Below are 24,942 nucleotides of genomic sequence, written 5' to 3' on the forward strand. Positions count from 1 at the left end.
TTTGCCACATATGAAGCTATAGGCAGCAGCTGGTTATCTTAGTGAGCACAAAGACTGAAAACAGATGGGAAACAGCTAGCCTGGCTCACGGATCGATAATCTGTCTGCAGTACCAGCGCTTCTACCGCTCAATAATTAACACGTCAAATCTAGTTTGTTTGATTTGTATGTGTAAAAACCACAAGTTCGGAAGTTCAGGTTTTATGGAGAGTTACCTGCTGGAACTATTTCTTTGGCCGGGGGGAAGTCTCCTCTGATTAGCTGGTAACCTGATGATACGCTGATGATAATAAAACAACAATTTTTGTTTTTTATACTCCAGTTATATGGACAGAGCCAAGCTAGGTGTTTCCCCCGTTTCCATTCTTTACACTAAGATAAGCTAATTGCTTAATGGCTCTAGCTTCATATTTGCCTTAATCTAAGAGTGCTGGGGATTTTCTTATCAAACAAATCTAAGCAAATATGAATATTTCTCAAAAAACCTGAACCTGGTGGCGACACTATGGTCGTGAGAGATGCCTGGTGGCAGTAGGGCAGTAGGACAACAGATCATATTGCATACAATTAATCCCTTTGTGTGTGCGTGCGTGTGTGTGTGTGTGTGTGTGTGTGTGTGTGTATAAAACACTGTGGGAATGCCTGGGGATGGAAATAAAGGTATTACCCTTTCTCCGAAAACACCCACGCTTCCCCGAAAAAATATGCATTTGCACATTCAGCGTGAAACCGAGGCAACAAAGGGGAGGATCTCAGAGTTTTCAGCGCAGTTTGAAAGTTTCAACTGATACCCCGATGTCTTCAGTTACTTTTTCAGAAGCTATAGCAAAAGAAAGATGCGAGAACACTCTATTTTCCCCATTCTTCATAGCAGCAAAATGAGCATGACCGTCACCTGCCACAGAGAGGAAATAACTTCTTCTTTTTTACAGGTATAGAAACTTGTTTGAGCGGCTTTTTTCACTTGTGCTGGGAAACGCACACAATTAAAGACCTACCATGCACTCTTCTGCTTTCTACTCTTTGAATGAGATCATTGGATTAGGTCATGAGAATAAAGGCCACACACACATTATGATCTTCATTCATGTCATCTCATGAAATCATGTAAAATGTAATAGCATGCACATGATGTAATTCCATGTTGTAACAACCACCTACACTATATTTGTCTTTTAACATGGCAAACTTATGGTGAAGCTGTTCTGACAAAGAAACAGATGGACTTATATTGTTAAACAGCAAGCGTGTCTTCACATTGTTTAAGAGAAATCACGTAAACCAAACCGACATGTGTGAACTTGTCATACTAAAATAGGTTTTTTTTTTTTTAATCAAGCCACATTGTGAAAACATCAAGTGGGTGTAGTTTGTGTAAAGTCTGCATGTAGAGGTGCTGTGTCACCGAGCCCACGCAAGAAATGGATTGGTTGAGGTTGTCCATTGACTAATTTATGTAATGAAGGAGTGATAGCTTCCTTCTGACACATGATGAATGACAAGCTCACATCTGGGAAGCTGAAGCTATATTTTAGACAGCTGGGCTAGTAACAGATTACTGATACAAGCTACAGACATAAATGACAGCTTCCAAATGAATCTATGTTTCGAACAGCGATTCACAGAAACGCTATAAAAATGTCATACCACTACTAATTTTTATTTAATTCACATTCATCTTATACTTCTAAAAAGGGGTTTGGACAAAAAGATGAAGTAGAAAAAGATTTAAACTTGGCTTTCCTGCCCAGAGTTAGATGAGTATATCCGCACCACTCTCATCTGTGGGTGAACAGCTAAGAGGCAAGTTTAAGTATCCCTCTGTTAGACCAGTTCTTTTGTTGGAAGCCCAAGAACGGTCCGAAGCAATTCTCAGTTCACAGTCAAAGTATTTATTGAGGTCACATACAAAGCAATGCAGCGCTGGTCTCAGACTGACAGAGCTCCCACAGGATCTCCGCCAGAATGAGCACAGTTGTCAGACAAAAGTTCACATTTATCATGTTGGGTTTGAACCCTGTACAATAATCAGATATACGTTACAGAATATAATTGGTCAGTTCCCAAGGCCTAGGCATATCATATCTTTGTTCTGGACATGTAATAAACAACCTGTATGAGTGTGCGTTGTGTGAGGTGCGTATCTAAATGCAACAGACATCACAAACAGAGAAGAGGAGACAAGACTGTCAACAACAAGAGTGTCACCTGCCTTTTGTTATGAGAAGTGGCTCTCACCAGTCATGTTATCCTCACGACTCTAGGCTATGAAGGACATTCATGTAGGTTAAAGATCATGGGACGAGAACACATGAGATGACCTTAAAGGGCCTGATCATTACACCTCCATGGTGGAGGGCTGACCCACCTTACGCTGCCTCTACATACCTTACCCTACCCCTAACCAATCATCCCTCCTGAAGCCTTAACCGAACCAATCCAACTAACAAAGGGAGCAAGTACTAGCCAATCAGAGGCAGAGTAGGGTGGATCATCCATTTGCTGTAGTAGGATTCGTAATTTAGTAGCCAGGAGGCTATTAGCTGGAGGCAGGCAGAAATAGCTAGCTGGCTCTCTGCAAAGACAATGAAAGAACAAACAAACAAACAAACAAACAAAAAACATACCAGCACAAACATATTATTTCACTTTTGTTAAATCTGTACGCAAACATACAAGTGAGATAAAGGTTTGCCTGTATGGTAATTATGGAACTCAAGGAGAAGGAGGCTGTTAGCATAGCTTAGCTTAACTTAAAGACTGGAAGGAGGCAGACACAACTAGCTAGCTTGACTCTCTTCAAAGTTTAACAGTATACACTAAAGCTTAAGTTTACTAATTAACATGTTCTGTCTGTGCGCAAATTCAAAAAGATGGACATAACATTATATAGGGTGCTAGTGTGCTTATTACTCTGCTTTGGACTGACCCAGCTGCTTCCCCTTGTTTCCCTGTTTTTATGCTAAGATAAGCTAATCGTCTCCCTGCTCTAGCTCGATATGAGTTGTTTCAACCTGGGCAAGAAAACAAATTTGTCCCAAAATGTCAAACTATTTCCTCAAGTCTAAATAACAAATGCTTTCCAGAAATTACAAGTCTTTCAGTTTCACAAATTAGCCATGATGTAATTTCAGTATTAATAGTGTGAACTTTTTCCCTCCCCTTCCCTTATTAGCGGTTTTTATCCAGACGGTTCAGAAACAAGGTTTTGCACTTAAGAGTCATTTCCTGTGTCTGTGTCACATGGTTGTTGCCACTGACCTGCCCCTTTCGCGGAGACTTGCGGCGGGTCCTGAGTCTGTTCACTTCAGTGGGAGAAGTGAACGTAGGCATAGATTATGAACGATTCTTTCACCCCATAGCCACCAAAGTTGGACCCAGAGATCTGTTTGTCTCAGCAACACACTTTTGCGAGATCTATGCGAGAGCATATTGAGCTAACAGATAACAACGAGCAGCAAATTAAAGCATTAAAACAAACATAAAATTTGTACTGTATCTCGTGTTGTATTGTTTTGAGATGGACAACCAACAGTCCAGCAGAAGTGTGTTAAACATGCACAGACAGGAAGTGTAGGCCTATATCTTTTCATACAGTTGGCACAGCATTCAATGGGTAATCTTTTGTCAGAGAGGATCTTTGAGTTAACCCTTGCTAAATTTCGCTACTTATTACTGTAAAATGAAGTAAAGTTTCCTTTAAACAAATAATATGGTTATGCGATCTACTTCATAAAATACTTGGCAAGGAGTTTTCTCTCATGTGATATACAAATTTTGGTAATGGCAGATTTTTTTACTCAGTTTATTAGCTGTACCTAAAAATCCCAACCTGATATACTGCATTAATGCAGTCTATTACAACAGCCCTGTAACAAATCCCACTGTCTTGAAGGGTATAATGTTCCTGTTTTTGTTTTTGTTGAAAAGATGTGTTCATTCAAATTAATGGTAATCGTGGAGACTACAGTTGCATTGCATTATGCTGAGGGGTGTCAATATTTTGTTGACTTCATCTATCTATCAATGAGGGTAGGAACACCATTACAACTGTGACACAAACTGTAGGCTCCAAATATAGTTGAATCAGCACTAAGCTATATCAGCAGAAACTGAACATTATAACATGGCAGCAGAATTTATTGCAGGACTCTTGTATTAGACTGCATTGGTTTTAGCCTCTAATGAATTGGTTGCTAAAAGTAGCTGCACAGTGTCCAGCCCATCTATTTTTTCAAAGCATGCAAGGTGAGGTTGGTATTAGTTAGTTAATCAAGAGATAATGTGAGAGTTTCATAACTTAAGCACGTCACCTATACAGGGTGTGAGGCCCCCCCGAGGCACTACACTGCCACTGATAAGTGGTGCTTTACCAACACACAGACAGAGGGCTATGTGCAGTACTTGACGCTCAACTGGCGTCAGTGCTTTCTCAGCGGTTGGTGTCCATAACAACCAGCAGTAAACACAAGGCAAGAGGAGACAAGAGCAATTGCACAAAAAAAAAAAAAAAACCTCGAAGATGTAAAGTGGAAGTCCCAGTATTTCCCATGTTGGGTGAATATCTGAGCATACACACAAGCACGCAATCTTGGCAACTGGAGAAAAAACACAGGGCTGCAAGCACAGTTTGTCCTCAGAAGCCTCATTATGATGCTTGGCAGAGATTAAAGAATGTGTGGAACTCACTGCCACTCATGTGCCTGTGTGAGTGGCATTTGCCTGATGTGACGCACACACACAGATACGCACGGCTGCATGAGATATGACATCACAGCCCCGCCGGGTGTGTTCATGTGTGTGTTTGGTTTGCACGGCGTCATCTCGACTGAGTATCGCCCCACAGAGGTGTGAATGCTTCACTGCTCTTGGATACTGTTGCTATGTTTCCACCAAGCCTACCTTTCACAATCTAAACAGAAGTGATCCTGGGAGTTTTAGGTTAAATGTCAGGGGAGCACAGACAGGTAGCTCTATCACGCACTTTGCCACCATGTTGTGTAACAGAAAGGAGAGAAAGAAAAAAAAACAACACAGGGGAAATCACAACGGTGGGCGTAAAGAAGATGAGGAAAACATTAAAAAAATCCAGCCAAAAGTCACAGTAAGTTTAGACATTTTCTGCAGGACTAAGCACAGTGTTTTCCAGGACCAAAGCTAATTTGTGCAGGATTTCACCTCCAGGGCTGTGTTAGGGATGTGCAATGCTAGATGGGCAAGTCCAGAATATCCCATTGTGAAACATGCAGTGTTGGTTTCATAAGGGAGTCTCCACAAGGAAACTTTAGAATATTTCACCTTCCTCCTCACTCAGTGTGCTGCTTGAATTCAATTCAATGTGGAAATCCTGCCACCTCCCTGAAGACCCCTGCTCTTATATAATGCACTATATGCACTATTTTCACTCATGTACATCCCATTAATATGAGACATAAAGGGGCAATGGGACATATATTTGGCAGCTCTGGTCATATCAACTCTTTTGACACTAAAAGTATTTGATGGTGGCAGAGAATGCAAATCTCAAGTTGTGTAAAAATCCAAATACATACGGCGCACTTGGATGCAGGACATGCATGCATATGCATGTGTTCTTACTCTAGTATGTTTCCAACTCAAACTAAGTGGAACACAAGTAATGTTGCACACTCTTCTTCTAAGGGTAAAAGGTATTATTTACTTTTTGTGCTATTTACATGAGTAGGAGACTAATGTCCAGATGAAGTGAACACATAAATGTCCTTTGTAAGCAAAATGAGCCTTATCTGTTGTATGGTTGTGACAGCCGCAGACTTCAGCAGTTTGGAGATAACCCGGCGTGGTTATTTGTGTAGGTGTGGGCTGTAGTTCAGTGTACATTTTCAACTGAAGTTCAAATTGGAAACTTCAATGTCTCTTCTTTAAAATTCATGTTGGAAAATAAATGGAACATACATGCTACTTTGGTTAGCCACTTGAAACAGATAATTTCCCCAGTGCAGAAGGGAATTCTTCAAGAGCCTTCCAGGGGCCGTCTCCCTCTCATTCATGCCCATCATGTCTCATTCATTGAAATAAATAATGACATGTCCCCTAACCTACATCACAGGTGAAAATAGGTGTCTAATAGGAAACTACAAGTTTTCGTTCTGAGTCTCTTTGGGGGGGATTTTTCTCACAAAAGCACAGCTCGGTGTGATTTCCCTTCGCTTTTTCTAAGATAAGTCAATTGGAAATCCCCACCGAGGCTCCGCCCAGCCGAGCGCACAAAACCCAGTGCGCCTCCCAGAGACGCACGACTCTGCCCTGACCCCTGTACACAGACGGATCTGCTCCGAGCGACAGACAGAAGTCAATATGGACGTCCACAGAGTGGCTCACCACAATCAAATGGATTATAACTTCGACAACATGGAGCCAAAACACGGGAAAATGATGCCTTGCCAAGAGGACCGTTTTGACAGCGGCCTGGATTCCCTGAAGGAGGACGAGCTGGTGAACGAGTTTGAGGACATGAATGTGAGCGCAAGCGAGGACTTCACGCAGGAATACGAGCCGTGGAGAACCGCAGTGACTGAGGATGGTGACACGTAAGTGGATTCTCTCTCTCTTTTTTTTCTTTTTTGTTGATTTTTAGTAATGCAACTACGCATTTGCAAATTTCATCCTTCTGCGCAAATCTGATGGGAGTTTTGCACTGACGCAGAGCATCTAAAATAAAAAGAAAATGCACTGAAGTAACATGAAAAGCTGCAAAAGTACACATGAAAGTGTCGAAGGTTGCACGAAAACAAGAGCCCTTTAACTGTGTGTGTGTATGTGTGTGTATGTGTGTGCGCAGCGCGTACACTGTGTGTGTGTGTGTGTGTGTGTGTGTGTACGCTTTGGCTGAGAGCGCAGTCTGGGCGGTGCTAAAGTCCGCTCTGCGAGTTCAGGAAAGTCCCTGGCCCTCTGCCAGGAACTGATAAAGCATCAGATGTGTCAAGCCACAACTGGTGGAAATAACCCGACAAAACTCCATTCTTGCGAAACGCTCCACTGCTCAGTCTTTGTTCTTTCTTATTTGGCTGGAACCATTTCCTCCATGCGCACTTTTTTTTTTTTTTTTGAGAAGCACTATTCTATTTTAACTAACCTCCTCTCTCTCTCTTCCTTTTCACCCCACAGGCTTCTCCACTTGGCCATCATTCATGAAGCCACAGACCATGCCCTCCAGATGATCAAACTGTCTCACCATCACCCCTTCCTCAACGTACAGAACCACCAGAGACAGGTAACAACCCAAATCCCACTCAAATGATTGACGATCAGCTGATCAAACCCCTACCTTCCTCATCATACACAAACTGCCTTTAAAGTCACGTTAATAATTAAATATATCTTATTAATGTTTTCTCCCCAGACGGCCCTCCACCTAGCAGTGATCACAGAGCAGCCTCAGCTAGTTGAAAGGCTCCTGAAGGCCGGCGCTGACCCACGGCTGTCTGACGACAGTGGGAACACAGCTCTCCACATCGCCTGCAAGAGAGGCTCCCTTGCCTGCTTCGGTGTCATCACCCAGAACTCCCAACACCACCTCACCTCCATCGTGTCCTTCCCCAACTACAATGGTGATTATTGAATTAAAATAGCACCCCTGAAGACACTCACAGACCATTTTTCATTGAAGCAGCTCTTGAATTGGTTGTTAACTGAGCCTTTCCCAATTTTCCCTTGCAGGACATAACTGTCTCCACTTGGCGTCCATTAATGGCTACATTTCATTGGTTGAAAACCTTGTTAAGCTGGGTGCAGACATCAATGCACAGGTAGGTGTCATTACCTTTAAAACCAACTAGTTTGACTTTTTGCAAAAGGGATGTCTAAAGAAAAAGAGGTAGAAAACTAATGTTGTTCCTCTTGTTGCCCATAGGAACAGTGCAGTGGCCGGACGTCACTCCACCTCGCTGTGGATCTCCAGAACCCCACACTGGTCCGTTGCCTCCTGGACCTTGGCGCTGACGTTAACTGCTTTAACTACGGCGGCTTCACACCGTACCACCTCACCTACGGACGCCAGAATGAAGAGATCCGCTGCCAGCTGTACGATAAGACAGCACAGGACCTGAGGGAGCTGCCTGAGAGCGAATCCGATGAGAGCGATATGGAGGATGTGGACCTATCGGAAGATGAGGTCAGTATCTGATTTATGGTCCTCAAAGGCAACATCAGCTTCAGAGTTCATACATATCACAGCTGAACAGTTCGGGTTTCTAACGTTCTATCCTTTCCTCCAGCTGTACGATGACATAAAGTTCGGAAAGTAAACCGAGGCATCCCTCCGCTGGTGGTGTGAACGACAGTGAAGCTGCTACTGGGTTGCCCAGCCACGGCCCCACAGCGAGGGACACATCAGTCCAAGTCCCCCGTCCAGGTCCAGGTCCAGAGGTGCTGGCCCTGAGATCACAAACATGAATGAAGATGGCGTCCAGTCTGGTCAAGGCTGGTCCGGATCACCCAATGATCTGCAACATAAAACCATAGTACAGCAAAGACCATGAACTCCATATAGTCCTTCTGTATACTGTATAAATATATATTGATTTGTATATGTCAGACATGTGTAATATATTGTATATACAGAGATATTATTTTTGTACTTGTACATATGTTGTGTGAATTTAAACACTATTAACAAAAAGTTGTGGAGAATAAAGAGGTTTATGAATATAAACAGCATTGCCTGGTGTGTTTCCTCCACTCAGCGGGAGTGTAATTTCCCTCCATGTGACGACTGTTTTCTCGGCCTTTCCACATTGTAAAACGAGCATCATTTCTCACTCGCAGTTGTTACGAGGAAGAGAGTCATCGCCCAGACTTGTGAAAGACACACAGACAGAAACGATCACACTCAGCCAGTTGGAACAGTCTGGGATTTCCTTGTTGAGGCGAGGTCACCGGGTCTCTGAGTCACCACTCTGAAAGTCCCTCGGTGGCATAGAAGGAACATAACGTACTTAAATATTCCGCCCTGCCCTGGAACTGCCGCAGAACAGCAGCTAGAAACTGGCACTTGGAAGAGATGCTAAGGAAATTTTGTATGGAGGAAATGTCTTGTACCAAGACGGGAACGTGTGTGTCGCAATGACCAGGAAACTTTGCAGCAGTCTAGGAAGCATAAGGTGGTGGAGGAAGGATTCGGATCCTTTAGTTCAGAATGAGTATTAATACCACAAAAGTAAAATACCACACTCTGATATTTTTGAGAATTTTACATTACTAATGATTGTATTCATTACATTAATCTGCGCATTATTTTCCCTATTAAGTGATTCTTTGGTTTATAATGATTTCTAAAATAATGAGAAATACCATCACTGTCACCCAGAGCCCAAAGTGACACCTTCATGCTTGTTTTGGCCAATCAATAGTCCAAACCTCAGAGTTATTAAAAATACATTCAAATGATTAAAGTGATTGAAAGGAAATGCAACAAATCCTCACATTTGCAAAACTGGAACCTTAAAATCATTTTGCATGAAAAATGACTTCAATTTCACATTCATGGTCATTGAAGTTTGTGTCAATCAGCCATTTGTGTCCGCTGTACTTGTACATGCTGTTGGGTAATTTTAATTTGTATTTTATGAGCTCTTCATATGTTTGGAATGCAGTCATCCTAATTTGAAAAGGATGTGTGGCTAAAGCTGTCAGATAATTGTAAGTACAATATTTCTTAAGGTCAAGTTGTTCCCTCTTGAGGACATTGGCAATTACATAAAAGACAGAGGCTTTAACCATGAATCGCAGCAGAAAGTCCTCAACATTATCACTGTATTCAGGATGAAAAAGCCTGACATTTTAACTGGAGTGCTGTTTCTGTAATAGCTGCAAAGACACAGGGAGGAGTTGGCGGATGGGGGGGGAAGAGGTGACTGATGGGAAATGGTCTGAAAGCAACTGAGAGTGACAGCACATCATCATTTCTGGTCATACATTGATGGCAAAACCCTTGGTCAAGGCCATTGACTAGAATTCTTAGCCACTGTTTCCGCCTGACTAGAAGCTGCATGTCGGTTTGTCATTCTGAAGTATCGAGGGGAACACATTTTCCCTTTGCAAAGAGAAACTACATGCGTTGTATGACACATCCGCTGAGTTGAAGGATTTCTGACATGCTTCATGAGCCAAAACGTAGAGAAAAATCAGGCCAAATCAGGTCTACATCACAGCGTAGTAAAATAAGCTCTCCACAGCACCTCGGTGTGTCATGTGATTTCAGTGTATTCACAACCACAACAGGAAGCTCAGAGGTAGAGCGCTGCACCACTCATGTTCCCATCAACATCTCACTCTGCTGCCAAATTCAACTGACTGATTGAAAGAACACAGCTGATGAGACAGAGGCTTCTGTCTACATGAGCAGAACGGCTTCAATCAAATCATGATCCTCTCAATAAACAGGTATAAAGACAGAGGTTATTTTACTCCAAAAACTTTTTTTTTTATTGTTGAATGAAATAGTGGGGGAAATGTACAGCAAACAAAGATAACACCAGTCTCCTTCTGGGAACTGCATATCCCATCATGCTCTATCTTAATCCAACAGGTGACCCGTCTCTGCTCGCTCAGTCCCGCTCTGCCAGGGACATCAGGTGGGTGTCCACTTCAGTTTCTGTCAGAATCCTGGAGAGAGAAGAAGGGGAGATGGATGATGATCTGATATCCCCCCAACATTTTAACTGCAACCATTCATCCATACAATCCACTCACTGACTGACAAGAAATTAGGGATACTAAAGGTTATTTTTCAAGCACAAATGCCAACAAAAAAATGCTTTTCTTTTCCATGTATGATAGCAACTTGGCTGTTAGTTGAATAAAACAAGCAATTGTATCTCATTCTGTGGGAAAGTGAGTGAGAATGACATGTTCTTCTTTAACCAGAGTCTACATACGCTGTTTATTTCTTAAAACAAAACTGAGACAAACATCTATTCTCATCTAATAAATGTAATTCTAACAAAAGCGCTATAGGCCAGATCAGCATGCATTGCTGGTTCCTTACCTGAACTTGGGGTCCTGCGTTGTGACAACGCCCACCTCGAGCTCAGAGGGCTTGAAGTCGATGGAGAGAACAGTTGACAGACAAGAGATTGCCGTCTGAAGAATAAAAAAAAGGAGGTACGGAGATAAGATTGTGTTTATTAGATTTCTACTGTATTATATCAGAATTTCCTTGACATTAAAATCGTGGTTTTAAGATTAGAAGCCGCACAGCTGGAAACCACCTGTGAGGTAACTTTCAAATTAATTTATCTTATCGTTATCAGCCTGATACCTCAATGGTTTGTTCAAAGGTCCAGTCCAGTTTCTTTTTCACTTTCTTCTCCAGGAAGCTGGTGGCTTCTGTCTGCTTCACTCCAGCGGCGGTGGCCTTGAAGCCGCAGTAGTAACCTGCTGGGTCGCATTTGTACACCTGGGGGCCGTACTCCTCGTCTACGCCGATCACGATCATACCTGCAGGCAACAACCACCAGTGAGGACTATGACTGACAGGCCCATACCTATGGATTTGTCAAATGCCAAAGCACAACAAAACCATCGGCCAACTGGAAATTCATCAGCAGACTTACAGCAGCCCAGTGGTCGCATCTCAGCGTTTTGCGTGTAGACTTGCGAGATGTCAGCAATTCTCTTACACAGCATGTCCACTGGGATCTCATAACCGTACTTGTACTGCCAGTTGGCTGCCTCGTAGCGAGCTCGCTGGACTTGGGACCTGCTGTCAGCTGCAAGAAGCGAGAGGAGCAAAAATGGCTGATTTGTTCAATGCACCCATTTAACTGTCACATTGTCATGTTGGTGCTTCAAATCTCCAATTAAATCTTTAAATGATATCCACAGAAAGCTGTTCTCATGTAAAGAAGTGCCCTTGTTAGGAAAGAGGAACCATGAGCTACAGTAAACGCTGTGACTGAGCAGAACAGAGACGTCAAATAAGACTCATCACTTTCAATTTTAACTGAAAATACTTGGACTTTTTAGAAAAGTTATTTTGGTTCTAACTGGTTTTCAGAGTTTTTTTTTTTGTTCCTGTGTATGGAAGAATTACTGGATTTCCTGCTGAAAGAAACCTGCACAGTTTACAACAGTGGAAAATTTACAATGAGCTCCACTGAAAAAAATGTATCCAGTAATAGACAGTGAAGAGAAAAATGGGAAGAAAATGTAAACATGCTACTAAATATGCACTCTAGGTAAGAAAAATACAAAACAGGTTTCCTTTCTTAATCCGATCTGACTCCCTCTTCTATTCAAAATAAACAGATTCCTGGACTGACTTTCTAAAATCTAAATATAATAACAGATGGTGCCAACTGTGTCTGCTAATTTAATTAATCTACAATGGTTTCTCCTGCAGTAAGAAGTCTTACCTGTCATCCCAGACATTACACATCCAATATTATCTGTTATTCTGAAAAGGTGGGTCACTGTGGCGGCATCCAGAAGCTTGTCCTGTTTGAAGGAAGACAGGAGTCAAGAGAAAAGGGATGAATGTGACACATGAAAGACTGGCCTGATCTGATGAGGTCTTTAATACATCCAAAAGATTTACTCAACAGCCAAAATCAATAAGTGCCTTTGGTATTCGACTTTAAAAACACTTACAGTTGTTGCTTTTTTCAGATTCACATAATGCAAAATGAACACTATAAACTGACAACAGTATTTTGGCTGCTGGTTAGACAATGTGAACAATTAAAGAGCTTCATAGCGAGTACCATTAACTGTCAGTGTGGATGTTGCCAGGACCGAGTGTTGAAGCGTAGGTGGATGCACTTTGGATTCACCACAGATCGTGAGTTTACAGTGCTCCCCCTGCTTCCACTCGCACACCAGTATGAAAACACAGATGCGACATCAACTCACCGGTACTTTTTTCTGTGTTACAACAACTGCGCAGTCCTTCCCCCTGACTGCTACCGATGTGAGTCCACCTTGGTTTATGGCCTTGAAAGCATATTCTGCAAACAAACGAGACAAGAAGGTGTCTTCAAGTGTATGCGGTCATCTGACAACAGCACACATAACACACATATATATGCTGTGCTTATGACAGCATTCAGTGAATGTATAAAAACAAACAGCTGTCTCCCTCAGAAGAAAACAACAAGCAAAGAACTGATCAGGTGTCATCTGATTGGCTCACTGACATTCAATCATGGAGTCTGTGGGCTCCCAGAAGTTCTGCCTGAGATGCTGCATCCAAATGAGTGTTACTTAGAGGATTTAAGGCTGCGCATAAGGGAATATTCCCTGTGATACAGTAAATTACAAAGATGTGTTTAGTTCTTTACTGTTTGTGGAACAACTTCAAGATTTGTCTTCTGCTTGTCAATCAGGTGACATAAAAAAAGTCCTGTCTATGTGCAGTTGAGCTTAAGAAAAGACTGAATTAAAATAAAAGCATTAAAACTCATCTGCAAACTGTTTAAAAAACGTATGTGTTTAATATTTTATGGTGGATTTTCCCTTTATGTTCCACAACGCTTGCCGTGTTCGAAAAATGCAAAAAATGCCATCATTGTGACAAAATGCCAGTATGATTGAGACAGTTTAATGAAAACAAACATTAAACCAACTTTCCAACACCGAAACATTTGATTCGATGTCAAGTCGACACTTTCAGCAATGAATCAGCTTGCTTTTCTGCAATGCTAACCATGCTAACTGACCAGCTAGCTATTTTGAGTCGCGCTGTTTTGTTTAATTGAAGCGTGAGCGAAGAATACGTAAAATAACGACTGGCACAACACAAGTACGACTTTCACGGTTATACATTATGCTACTTTCAATTTGGCGGAGTGTTATTTACAAGGTAGAAACTAAGCTAACCGAACCATGACAGAGCATTTAGCTAGCTAGCAAACAAGTAAGCCTGCGAGCCGGCTTTTGTCCAAACAACGCCACACACTGACCGACTTGATAGAGCCTTCCTTCAGGAGAGAAGATGGTGATGTGTCGATCAAACCCTGCACTCGACCCTCGGGACATTTTACAAGCTTAAGTTGGCCGAAAAGTTCGTCCAAATGAAATTGCAAGTACTACATGCACAATATTCCCACCCGGAAGTTGAACTGATGGGACCCGAACTTCATCCGGTGTGAGAGGCCTGCTTCGTTTCCATGGTGATAAAGTACTCACGCTGTGTCTACAGAACATCTGCTTGGTGTGGATGTTTTTTGGTAAGTAAAATGTACTCAGGTACCACACTTTAGTACTTTTTGAGCAACTTGTGCTTACTTGAATTTCGCTGCTTTATACCTCCACGACATTTGAAAGGGAAATGTAGGCTACTTTTACTCCAGTACTATGTATACTGTGTGTTCGACAGCTATACTTATTAGCTATTTTGAATATTGATATTTTATACTGAAAATAAATTCTCATAGAGTATATTGTATAGAAGTTTAACTACCCAGCAGTAAATAAAGTAGGTACACTTGAATGTATTCGCAATAACAATAATACAGTATATTAATATTTGCTAATACTGCACTGACGAGAACCATTTTGTCATTGTCCCTGGATGCTTTTGATATCTATGTGCATTTTTCTGACAATATTTAATATTTAATTACTGATTTTGAATTATGATTAGAATTCTAAAAGATTATTATAATTATCCTGATGAGTATTTTATACGTACAGCAGTCGGGTCTTGGGGAACCAATACAATGAGTATTTGCTCATTTCCTGTTATTATGAAACACTTCAGGATGTTGATATCTTGTACTGAAACTGCAAAACTGTGTACAATTAACATGTATTATGGAACTGTGATTCAGCCTGAGATAGGAGCAGATATTTTTGACTTGTCATACTGTTTTAAGAAAAGCACAAGTCAGCATGCACAATACTAGGATTTTATTGGTTGATTTTATTATTATCACCTTTGCTACCATAAAAACGCATTCCATGATAAAAGCAGTGTACATGCTGGCTCACTGACATGGCTCACTCCAACACACACAGAAAAGTGTTTTCATTAATGTCATCAACACCTGTTACAGCAAGTGAAAATGTCTGCTGTGAAAAAGGCCTGTACTACCTTTGTGGATCTTAGAATATTTAACTTGAGCCAATGTTGCATTGGACTGCACGCTTAATTGTTCATGCTGTTTTTTCAGGAGCATTTTACCATATAATGTAATTCAATACAAACCTACCACTAACTACTGTAGTAGTTAATAAATTGACACATAAATGATTCTACCGTCTTCACCACAAATTAAGGAAAGGGATTTATGTTGACACTGTATATTAACTGTGTCTACTTGTGTTAGTGTGAGCCCTGGCTCCCTTTTTTGTTACTTAAGATTTAATATAGTCATACATCACCTATTATATTACTCATATTGTTTAAACTCAGCAGCGTCTTTTTGCCTGCTATAGACGCCAACATAATTCTGCACAATCTGCACAGAGAGGCTTAAATTGTAACTATATATACATATATCAGTGTGACAAAGTGAAGACAGAGTCTCGTCTGATACCATGGGTTTGCTTTTCCCTATCACATAACAAGCCGAGTGTTGATAATGCCATCTTTACTATGTTATTTTATTTCTTCCAATTCATGGAATAAAATCACTGACAGATCATTTGGTAAGCACTGCATTTCCTTGTTCCTGGAAGAAAAAAATGTGTGTGCGTCATCAGGGATTTTCCCTCTGTTCCCAGGTAGCTAACGCAGCTGAACCGAGGATGTTTGCTTCCTCTTTATAAGTTACTGATATGTTTCGATAATGATTCATACACTGATCACTGATCATCAGGAACTGAATCACAGGTGTGCGATGCCAACACGGGTTATCTTTAAAATCTCTATAAAATTTTCAGATATGCTTTTATAGCAGGAAGTCCCCATCTTTTCTTGCCATGTCATCACTCTAAAACCGATGTGACATAATGAAACATGACATACATGGGAGTATTTGCATTTGTGTATGAAGTATGACCTAATCATACACCATCTAAAAATGAATCACCCAAAAATCTTAATGCAAAAGTCCAGTATTGCAAAAAGTTTGTCCACTCCTGCACAACCAAAAGTATTCCTTCTTATTAAAGAGTGCTGCAGAGGGACAAACACAATTTCCAACAGAGATTTTGTAACTCCAAAATTTTAACATCACTTAGGAAAATGAATACATACTACAGGCATTGCACAAGTTGGGGCGTTTATATGATATTAATTTATGAATATTAATCTGTCAGATGTATTGTTAAGGCCTAATTAGGATGTTGTTTGATTTAAAGATATGTCTAAAGGGCAAAGCAATGAAACACTTCTTTTATGCTGCAAGAGCATCCTTTGCTTTGATATTTCACAACCTAGACTGCACAGACACCCACCCACTCATGCTGATGCCCTCCAACTTGATACTTCTCGCTTTCCTGTCCTCTTCCCCCACCTCTGCGCTCTTTCTCGTCTCTCCCCCTGCTTCTGCTCTTACTCTACAAAAGCATGGCTCGTTCTTAAAGGATAAGCGCAGCCTTTGCACACTGCATTCACATATGAAACCAGAAAGACCCCCACCCCCGGGTCTAAGAGAAGAGGCGTGGGACTGAACTCTGGAGTGCAGGGGGATCTCCACCATCTATGAAAATACTTTTTCATGTTGCAAAGCCACAGCCTGCCTAATGTTTTCCAAGCACAGAAGTTTAGATGTTAGGCAATAAGGGAAACGTTATTATGATGAGGCCTTTCTCTGACAACACTCATAACTTAAAATGAATCATTTGGACTCATTATGTGTAAAACATTTTTGACAGCTTTTCCTTCCATAACCAGGGCCATTTTCATACGAGTTTTTAAAATTTCCCAAATATTTTTCCCTGAAGAGGCCTTTGCATGTGGTTTTCTGTACAGAACCACTACGCACATTTGGTTTAACTCTAAGAAAGCATGAGAATGTTAAGAAGACAATCCAATTTTTCTCACAAACACAAAATATTCATTATACTTCACAGCAGACAGTTTCTAAGAACTGTAATGCTGCGTGCAGCTTGTTATTTAAAAGGAAATAAAACGCTGAATGATGCCAAAGTGATAGAAGTCATGTGGGTGATAACAACGCTGTGTCCTGGCTTCCTTTTACTGCAAACATCTTCTTTAGAATTTTGTACCTTGTAAATGATCTAGTGGTTTGTCATGTTGGAAACTCTCCAGTGGTTGCACAGCGGCCTGAAGGTGAGTTGCAATCACTGGTGTTGCACCTGATGCTTTAGGAATTAGATAAAAAAATGGAAAACCCATAATGTGACCTAAATGAAATAGAATCTTTTCATTCAGGATTGGTTGATAATGAGACAGCAGATCAACATGGATGCAGTGAGTGTGTTTTTTAAGAGGGAGGGTAGATAAGCTTTACTTTGCAGCACAGAACAGATGCCAGTTTTTTAAAATAAAGTCACACCTGGTTTATATGAACCTCAGCTTCTGATCTAACCTCTTAATTAGCAGTGTTTGAGTCGCTGAGCAAACTCTCCTCGTTTGACCCATCTGAGAAAGAATATTGACACGCAAACAGGAAAGTGCAGGCTGGTATTGTTTTTCGTTAGATGTGTGTGACTCCAGCTCATTTGTATATAGGGCTTTAGTGACTTGGTCTGCTGCCAACTAGGTCAAATTCACTTTAATAACTTTTCACTTACTGTACTACTTGCCAGGAAATGGTGCTGTTGACCTATATTTTTTTTTGCATATGTTGACCAATCTTGACTCATGTACTAGTAAGGTAATATGTTTGGTTTTATGATGAAATTCCCTTCATTGCTACTGTGATTATCTTCCTGCTAAATATCGGATGTGTTGAGACTTACTGAGATTGGAGATCAGGGAAAACAAAAACTACTGTAGTTTACGTAGGAAAACACAACTCTCTCTTGCATAACTGCTGCAATTTCTGTCACTCACAGCAGATAAAGAATGCAAATGCGATGCCAGAGCTTATATAACACACTGCAATTGAAATGTAGGTGAAAGAAAATACGAAAATTAATGCAAATCATTGTCAGTTTTGTCAGTGGGCATTGTGGCCCCATTTACTTACCTGGTATTTCACATAATTAGAAAAAAAAAATCACCCAGCAAGTTAAAAGGTGGCCTAACTCCACCTCCTGCCACCTCAAGCTGCCTGTCAAAATGACAAGTAGCAGGAGTCGATAGCAAGTCTTCTCTTGTAGAAAGCATTTTGAAAATAATTATGCCACAACTGCAACTAATTTGCATATTGAGATCTGAACACAATGCAAGTGGGATCGAGATATTGAGAACACTTGTTAATATCAGGGCTAAATGTGAAGGCGTTTGGATCAGATGTCGTTGTTCTTATAATGTATCCAGACACAGGTCACAAGGTTTGCAATTTTAAGTGCTGAATCAGGGGTGAAACTGGCAGCAGAACATTCACATTTCACATTTTAAGGGAGTATTACAGCAATAGGTTAGCAATTAGCAATAGATTTTAAAAAGACCAGTCAAAATCGATGCAGCAGAGGCTGAGATATCCTGACTTTTAGTCCCTAGAATGAACCAAGCTCCTACAGATCCTACATTTCCCATAATGCACCTCGACAGCATCTTTCACAAAACCCCCTCCACCTTCTAAGTGTCTACTGTCTTTTTTCATTTTTTCAAACATTGGAAAGCTTCCTCTAGGGCCACAGAAGACATTACACGACTGTTTTCACGGAGTAAGTAATTCTTCTTGTGGCAAATAAACTGACCTTCATGTTAAGTTGAAATAATGGAGCCATTTTTATCATCTAAAGCAGTGAGTTTACCCGAGGTTTACTGTCTGCCTGTGAGCAACAATTTAAAGTGGGCTGCGTAATGACCATTTGCAGCATTGGTCTTGTGGGCCACGTGAGTAGACCCAGCTCGTGATTCTTCCCCAATGTTAAGTAACTTTGGATGTGTTTATGAAATGTGGTTGATGCATTATAAAGCTAAAACAGTCGGTTGAAATACAGACACCACAGTGTTCACTTTAGATGAGTTTCGGCTGGAAAACTTAGAATGGCGTGTATTGACATTGCAGTTTATTTAAACCAGCCAAAGGCAATGGTTTAATACAAGCAGCCCGCTGGTAGCACAAGTCATGATGATTGTGCAATTACACCCTATGCTTTGACATGTGCCTCCTCTGCTTTTTATCAGACAGACGTAGAGTTGTATTGAAAGTTGAATACTTTATCACACACACACACACACACACACACACACACACACACACACACACACACTTGTTTTTTGTTTCTCAAGCTGTCCAGAGAAGCAGTGAGATAGTATACAGTGACGGACTGAACTGATCTCACTTGTCCTATGTCTTTATCTCTCTTTTTTCTAGCAATAACCGAGTCTGTGAACTGACTGAGACCTGATCGGCTGGTCTTTCAGAGCAAACCGTAGAAGAACAGGTGTCTTCGGTGACAATGGAGCCAGCATAGAAGGTGGGGGGGGGGATATCCGTGGTTTTAACCCACATATCCTACCATAAATGTCACATGAAAAAAAAAAAGCCTCAAATAACCCACACGTGATATCCCTGAGATTAGACTCAACACAAATGACATTCACAGATGCTGAGTGCTTTTAATTCAAATTAGACGCACTCACTGTCTGCACACAGCCTGTAATGTAATAAGAAGTTATGTAAAGAAACCCACATGTGCTGGATGTCAGAGTGGTGGGTGAGAATAGCTGTTTTTGACCAGTTCACTCCTAAATGCTTCCTCTTGTTCTTGAATATAACCACAGAGCTGTTCTGTTGGATGGGTAGATTAAAGCAGATTCTATAGCTAGGAAAGGCCTGTTGTATGCATATTAAAAAAAATGGGCCTGAATGCACAGAAATAAAATACATGGATCCAACTTGATCACTCAGTATCATCAACTTGAATCCAAATGTGGGCTTCAAACAACAAAAACAAGCTGTAGTTCACATTCTCTTCAGTAAATCACCCGCTTGAGGAAGTAAACATGTGGCACTCTGCTGTGCTACAGGGCAGCAGGAAACCCAAAACCTCTTCTTCTTCTTTTTCGAAGTCTCGGTCTTTTGAGGCTGAGAACCTTGCAGAGTGTTTTTCAGCAGCTACTCAACAACAGGCGTATTCAGACAGGCCTTAACTATCAGGTTCTACTGGTAAGCTTTGTCAGCCATGCCTCATACCCTGCTCACTGTATCGTCCTCTACAGTGGGTTATGCCTCATGCAGAGCTATCTTATTATGTGTACCTTTAATGCCATCACTTGATAGCACTGTGCAAACCAGACATGCAGGGTTTTACTCATGCGTTGACAGCAAGTGCAACTTTACTCCTTGCCCTCAGGCTTTGAAGCCGTTTTTCACTTTGTTGAGCTTAAACCAGAAAACAAAAAGCTGCTCCAATAGGTAAGGCTGCAACATCTGAACTGCAACTCATTCATTTGCAACAAATTGATTGAGATGATTTAGTCAATAATTCTGTTTTACTTCACATTACATATTTTCAGTGATCCTGCAGACAAAAGTTGATCTTTTAAATCCAATCTTAAATGATCTTTAGACCCTGGAGTTAGTGGAGTTAATGTGACTAACATGTGAGCAGACAGTTTCCTTTTTACACATCCAAGAGTTGCTGTTGTGTTTCTTGTGTATCCACTCTCCTTTGCACCATTTACTTCCACATGTTTATATGATTCCTGCAGGCAGCTAGGGAAGGACTTGCAAAACCAGCAAACAGCAGCTAGCCTTAGCAGCAGTTAGCAGTTACTTTAGCAACAAGTGGAGCTATCTGTCTTTCAGGGAACTTTGCACATCAGCTCAGTACTCTAATGTTATTCCCTGTCGTCAAACTGGCCTCCGTCAGTCTCACAGGCTGTGTTCGATCCTGGTGTGGGAGGCTGCTAGTAGACAGTGTTTCATTGGAAGTAAAATAACTGACGTCCCAAGTGCAGAATGAGGCATTAAAATTATGATTCCTTTCTAGGAAACGAAAAATTCTAAAATACCACTAATAATACGTTGAAAAGAACTTTATTTTGTCATTATTGGACCAGATGCTGGTATATAGGTAACGTATAGTATGAGATATGATTAAAAACACTTTAACATTGATTTTGACTTCACAGGAAAAGAGCTGATTTTGAAAAATCTTTAACAGTATTAAGACACAAAGTTATCTAAATCAACCTGACACTTCTTCCTAACCAAACTAAAGTAATATCCCGCAACTGGAAACTAAAGAGTACGGGAGGATGGCTGATACAAAACCTGGAAAACCCATCTATAGAGTAATTTTGGAGGCCAGTAGTTCCTGGTGGCCTTCATAATAACAGAGTGGAGTCAGTAATCTCCCAATGGCTTAAGAATAGAGGAAACACCCTGCTGCATTGCAGCATGCCAACTGTACCATGCAGCAGTGGCCAAACCAACTGTGGACCATACATGATGATGAAAGAGATACATCAAACCAGTATGTGAAAGGCCAACAAGAACAATAAAACTGTTATATTACTAAATATTGGGCAGTCCTGGAGCAAGACCACGGCCTGATAGACACGCTTGTGGCGCACTGTGGAGCGAGACTGATGCAAGTCACCAAAAAGCATGACTCATTTTCTGCACACTACTGTACGCCTATAAAAATCCCCCCTTTCACACACTTATGCATTCATTAATTGAGTGTCCACTTTGTCCACAAATGGAAAACTTTTGCTCATCGATCTCATTTGGTTATGCTGGATGGTCAAACAGGATTAGAAATAAATAACTTTACTGAGTGGTGAAGTCACTTCAGGGAATGCTAGGGGAATTTGGAATGAGAAATCTTTTCCCCAAAATTAAACAACGAATATGACTGATGGTAACTCATGATGCTATTTTACATTCTGGCAAAGCATCGACCCTATTTAGGGATGCAATCCAACTAATTTCACATTTTAGCACCTAAAGAATAACTTTTCTCTTAAATCCTTTGATGTCTTCCTCCTCCTCCTGTCTACTCTGCCTGTTCTTTCATGCTCCCCCACATTCCCAAAGTGAACCGCATCCAGGAAATCTAGCAGGGATATAACCTTACATGCAATATCCTCAGTCTGGGAAGATTTATCGCTAGCTTGAGGGTACGCTGGATGTTCAAAACTGTCCCACAACTGTAAATTTGACTTTCATTTCAGCAGCGAGATGTTCTGAAAAACGCAGGAATGTGCTCACAGAGGACTGCTAGAGTGGAATTTTTGCTGGGAATTTCCCACTAGTGTGTGTTTGCACATGCGTACAGCGGGTACGCATGTGGCCTAGGTGGAGTGCCTGCTGCTTCTGAGTGAGCGTAAACAAGTCTGACTGACTCAGGTGCATGTCTCCTTTTGAAGGGGTAAACAACAAGTGTGCCAGGTGAAAAATACCTTGTTTTGTGCGTGAGAGCTCTGTCAGATCAATTATGAATCATTATTAGTAGCTAGGAATGTTCCCTGTTCAAGAGGACACGCTGTATTCCAAATTGAACAGCATGCCCTTCAGACATGCATGCTAACACCTCTTTTCTAGATGTCTTGTAGCTTCACTGTGGGCTTTGTGCATTTCATAATAAAGCCGCACGTACAATATACGGTGGAAAGCCGCTGTGTTTGGAGAAGTGGTTTCAAGAAATGAAAATGAAGCTTTAACAATGTGCAAACCCTGCACTAGTGTATTTTAAAAGGGCAGTTTTGCAGAGGTGGCGGACTACTGCTGACCTCCAGTAGCACTGTTACTTAGAGGCTGCATCTCTCCCTTCTGAAATCCCCCAAACTTTCCCTCGGCCAAATCTTTCCTTCCAGCCGCCAAGATAATGGTCTTTTCAGGCCTCCCATGATACACACTCTGCTGTGGATCCGCCGCAGCTGGTGAACTGGCTGCCCGGTGAGTAGTAGCTTACACCAGCCATGTGTTCTACCTAATTGCTTTTCCAGGGCAGAGCAGAGGCCAGTGTTATGAAGACGAGACGGAGGGCTCAGAGGATGGACGAGGAGGCGTGCGGAGAAGCTTTCTGGCCCAGATGTGTGCAGTAGCAGTCGGCCAGGCGCACATCTGCAATCGTTTGAACTTACTGGGGGAATTCCTCTCTCACTGCGTGTCTCCATATATTTTGTCCCGCTGAATCCTCAACTCGGGACAATGAGTTGGTTGACTGCCTCCCTCTGTTCTTCCTCTCATATTTCCCCCTGTGTGTCATGAACTGTTTCCCCCACAGACAGACAAACAGGCTGGTCTGGTAGCGACTTCAGAAGGCGTGGGATCCTTTGTGTTGAGGAAATTTAAAGGGAAGATAAAAGAGACAAGTATTTCTGTAAATATACAGTACTGCGTATGAGGCACAGACATAACAAGCACTTAGCTATGAGGCTGTGTTTGGTATCATGGGCTTTGAGTGCACCTCACCACACATGTCCTCCCTATGACAAAAGAAAGATGCAAAGATTTCAGCCACAAGTGCTTTATAAAAGCAGCAGGCAGGAGACGGACTTCTTGCTTGGCCAAAAAGCCTCCAAAAATGTAAATAGCAATTTCATTTTAACAGTGCTGGTAAGTGGGTTAAATTTAACAAAGGGCTAAAAATATCTATTGTTTTGCTGCTGCGTGGGTTGGTCAGAGCACAACAAAAGTGGGGAGTTTCCTCTCCTCCAGGAAGTCAGGAGATTTCCTTTTGTTAGCATTGCAAGATTTGGGACAAGATGTTCTGACTGACACCGATCTAGGCTGAGATACAACTCAGTGTCAGGCTCCTATGAGACACAGCGTTCTTCACATTCTCTTCCTTCAGTGAAGCAGTTTGGGGCGCGAAGCATCAAAGATCAAAGGCATCACGAAACATGTATCAGTCGGCCCTGCATTGACCTGCATTGTCTATGAAATCATGTCATATGTGACCGTGCGTTTATGCAGGTAATGTCTTCCCATTTTACCCTTGACATGGGCTGTCACATGACATTTCCACTCCCTTAAGACTCACACGCTCACTGTTTGCTTGACCTTTGCTTCAGATACTCCTTTAAGCAGGTCATAGGTGACTCGACAAAGCCAGGTTTGTCACATTCATTAAGTGCAGCATAGAAAGGCCATGTTCAATACAAATATACACATGCCACCTGAAACACATACTGTACAGTACACAGTCTTTGTGAACAGAACTGAGACAATTACTATCTTTGGCATGTAGAAAACAACCAGAAAGCTACACTATAAATACTAGGGCTTATGTTCTCTTCTCAAGATTAGTTTAACTGACTAACTATAGAAATGAAAAGTTTCACATGGGTTTTTTTTTGGATGTGCCTTCTACGTTCAGTCCAGAGGCTGAGACAGTATATACAGACACAAGTTATACAGGTTGTGTGCAGCTTATTGACCCATTTTTGCTGCAGGTATTAGCATTATGTCTTGTGTGTGTGTTGTGTTTAAAGCTGCACTAATATTTTAAATAGAAAAGATGTGCTGGATGACTAAGAGCAAATTGAAAGGGCTCGCCTATAGTGACGAAACAAGAAGAGAATTATGAGCCAGCTTTGCAGTTTCAAAGCAATACACGTTTTACTCTTCTTTGTCTATCACCAAGCTGCACCTTATTGAGTTACCTGGACTAGTTCCTGCTTTTGGATTGCATGTTTTTTTTTTATCAATATAATCTTATCTTGCAACACCAGTTTCTGACTTCAGTGCTATGTGGTGCCATAAGAGGGACAGAGAATATGTAACTGTTCCAAAGTGAAACGAAAAACTCTTTTGCTCCGGGCCACTGTGCTTTACATAGTTTGTGTCATTCTTCTTCATCCAAGTCTGAGTTTAGTCAAAACTTAACAGATTTGCCTCAGGGGAATACAACAATTCGTTTACCTTAAACTTGGCGCCCATGACCACCAAATGCACAAACGTAGAGCAGATGATAACTCTG

General features: G+C 41.4%; 2 protein-coding genes across 2 annotated transcripts; one reads left to right on the forward strand and one right to left on the reverse strand.

Annotated features, from left to right (window-relative positions):
* The first annotated feature begins 6,266 nt into the window (after positions 1–6,266).
* Positions 6,267–8,288, forward strand: LOC143336792 (NF-kappa-B inhibitor alpha-like). The gene is made up of 6 exons (XM_076757133.1): positions 6,267–6,569; positions 7,147–7,252; positions 7,382–7,589; positions 7,699–7,787; positions 7,892–8,152; positions 8,256–8,288. The coding sequence occupies exons 1-6, from the start codon at positions 6,337–6,339 to the stop codon at positions 8,283–8,285; spliced, it is 927 nt and encodes a 308-aa protein (XP_076613248.1). The 5' UTR covers positions 6,267–6,336; the 3' UTR covers positions 8,286–8,288.
* Positions 8,289–10,225: 1,937 nt separating this feature from the next.
* On the reverse strand, positions 10,226–14,101 carry LOC143336805 (proteasome subunit alpha type-6). The gene is made up of 7 exons (XM_076757157.1): positions 13,941–14,101; positions 12,892–12,986; positions 12,396–12,477; positions 11,595–11,750; positions 11,300–11,478; positions 11,027–11,121; positions 10,226–10,644 (listed from the first exon to the last, which is right to left on the reverse strand). The coding sequence occupies exons 1-7, from the start codon at positions 14,014–14,016 to the stop codon at positions 10,587–10,589; spliced, it is 741 nt and encodes a 246-aa protein (XP_076613272.1). The 5' UTR covers positions 14,017–14,101; the 3' UTR covers positions 10,226–10,586.
* Between the last annotated feature and the right edge of the window lie 10,841 nt (positions 14,102–24,942).

Source organism: Chaetodon auriga, chromosome 18 (genome assembly GCF_051107435.1).
Source record: "Chaetodon auriga isolate fChaAug3 chromosome 18, fChaAug3.hap1, whole genome shotgun sequence".
In the NCBI taxonomy this organism is placed as follows: domain Eukaryota; kingdom Metazoa; phylum Chordata; class Actinopteri; order Chaetodontiformes; family Chaetodontidae; genus Chaetodon; species Chaetodon auriga.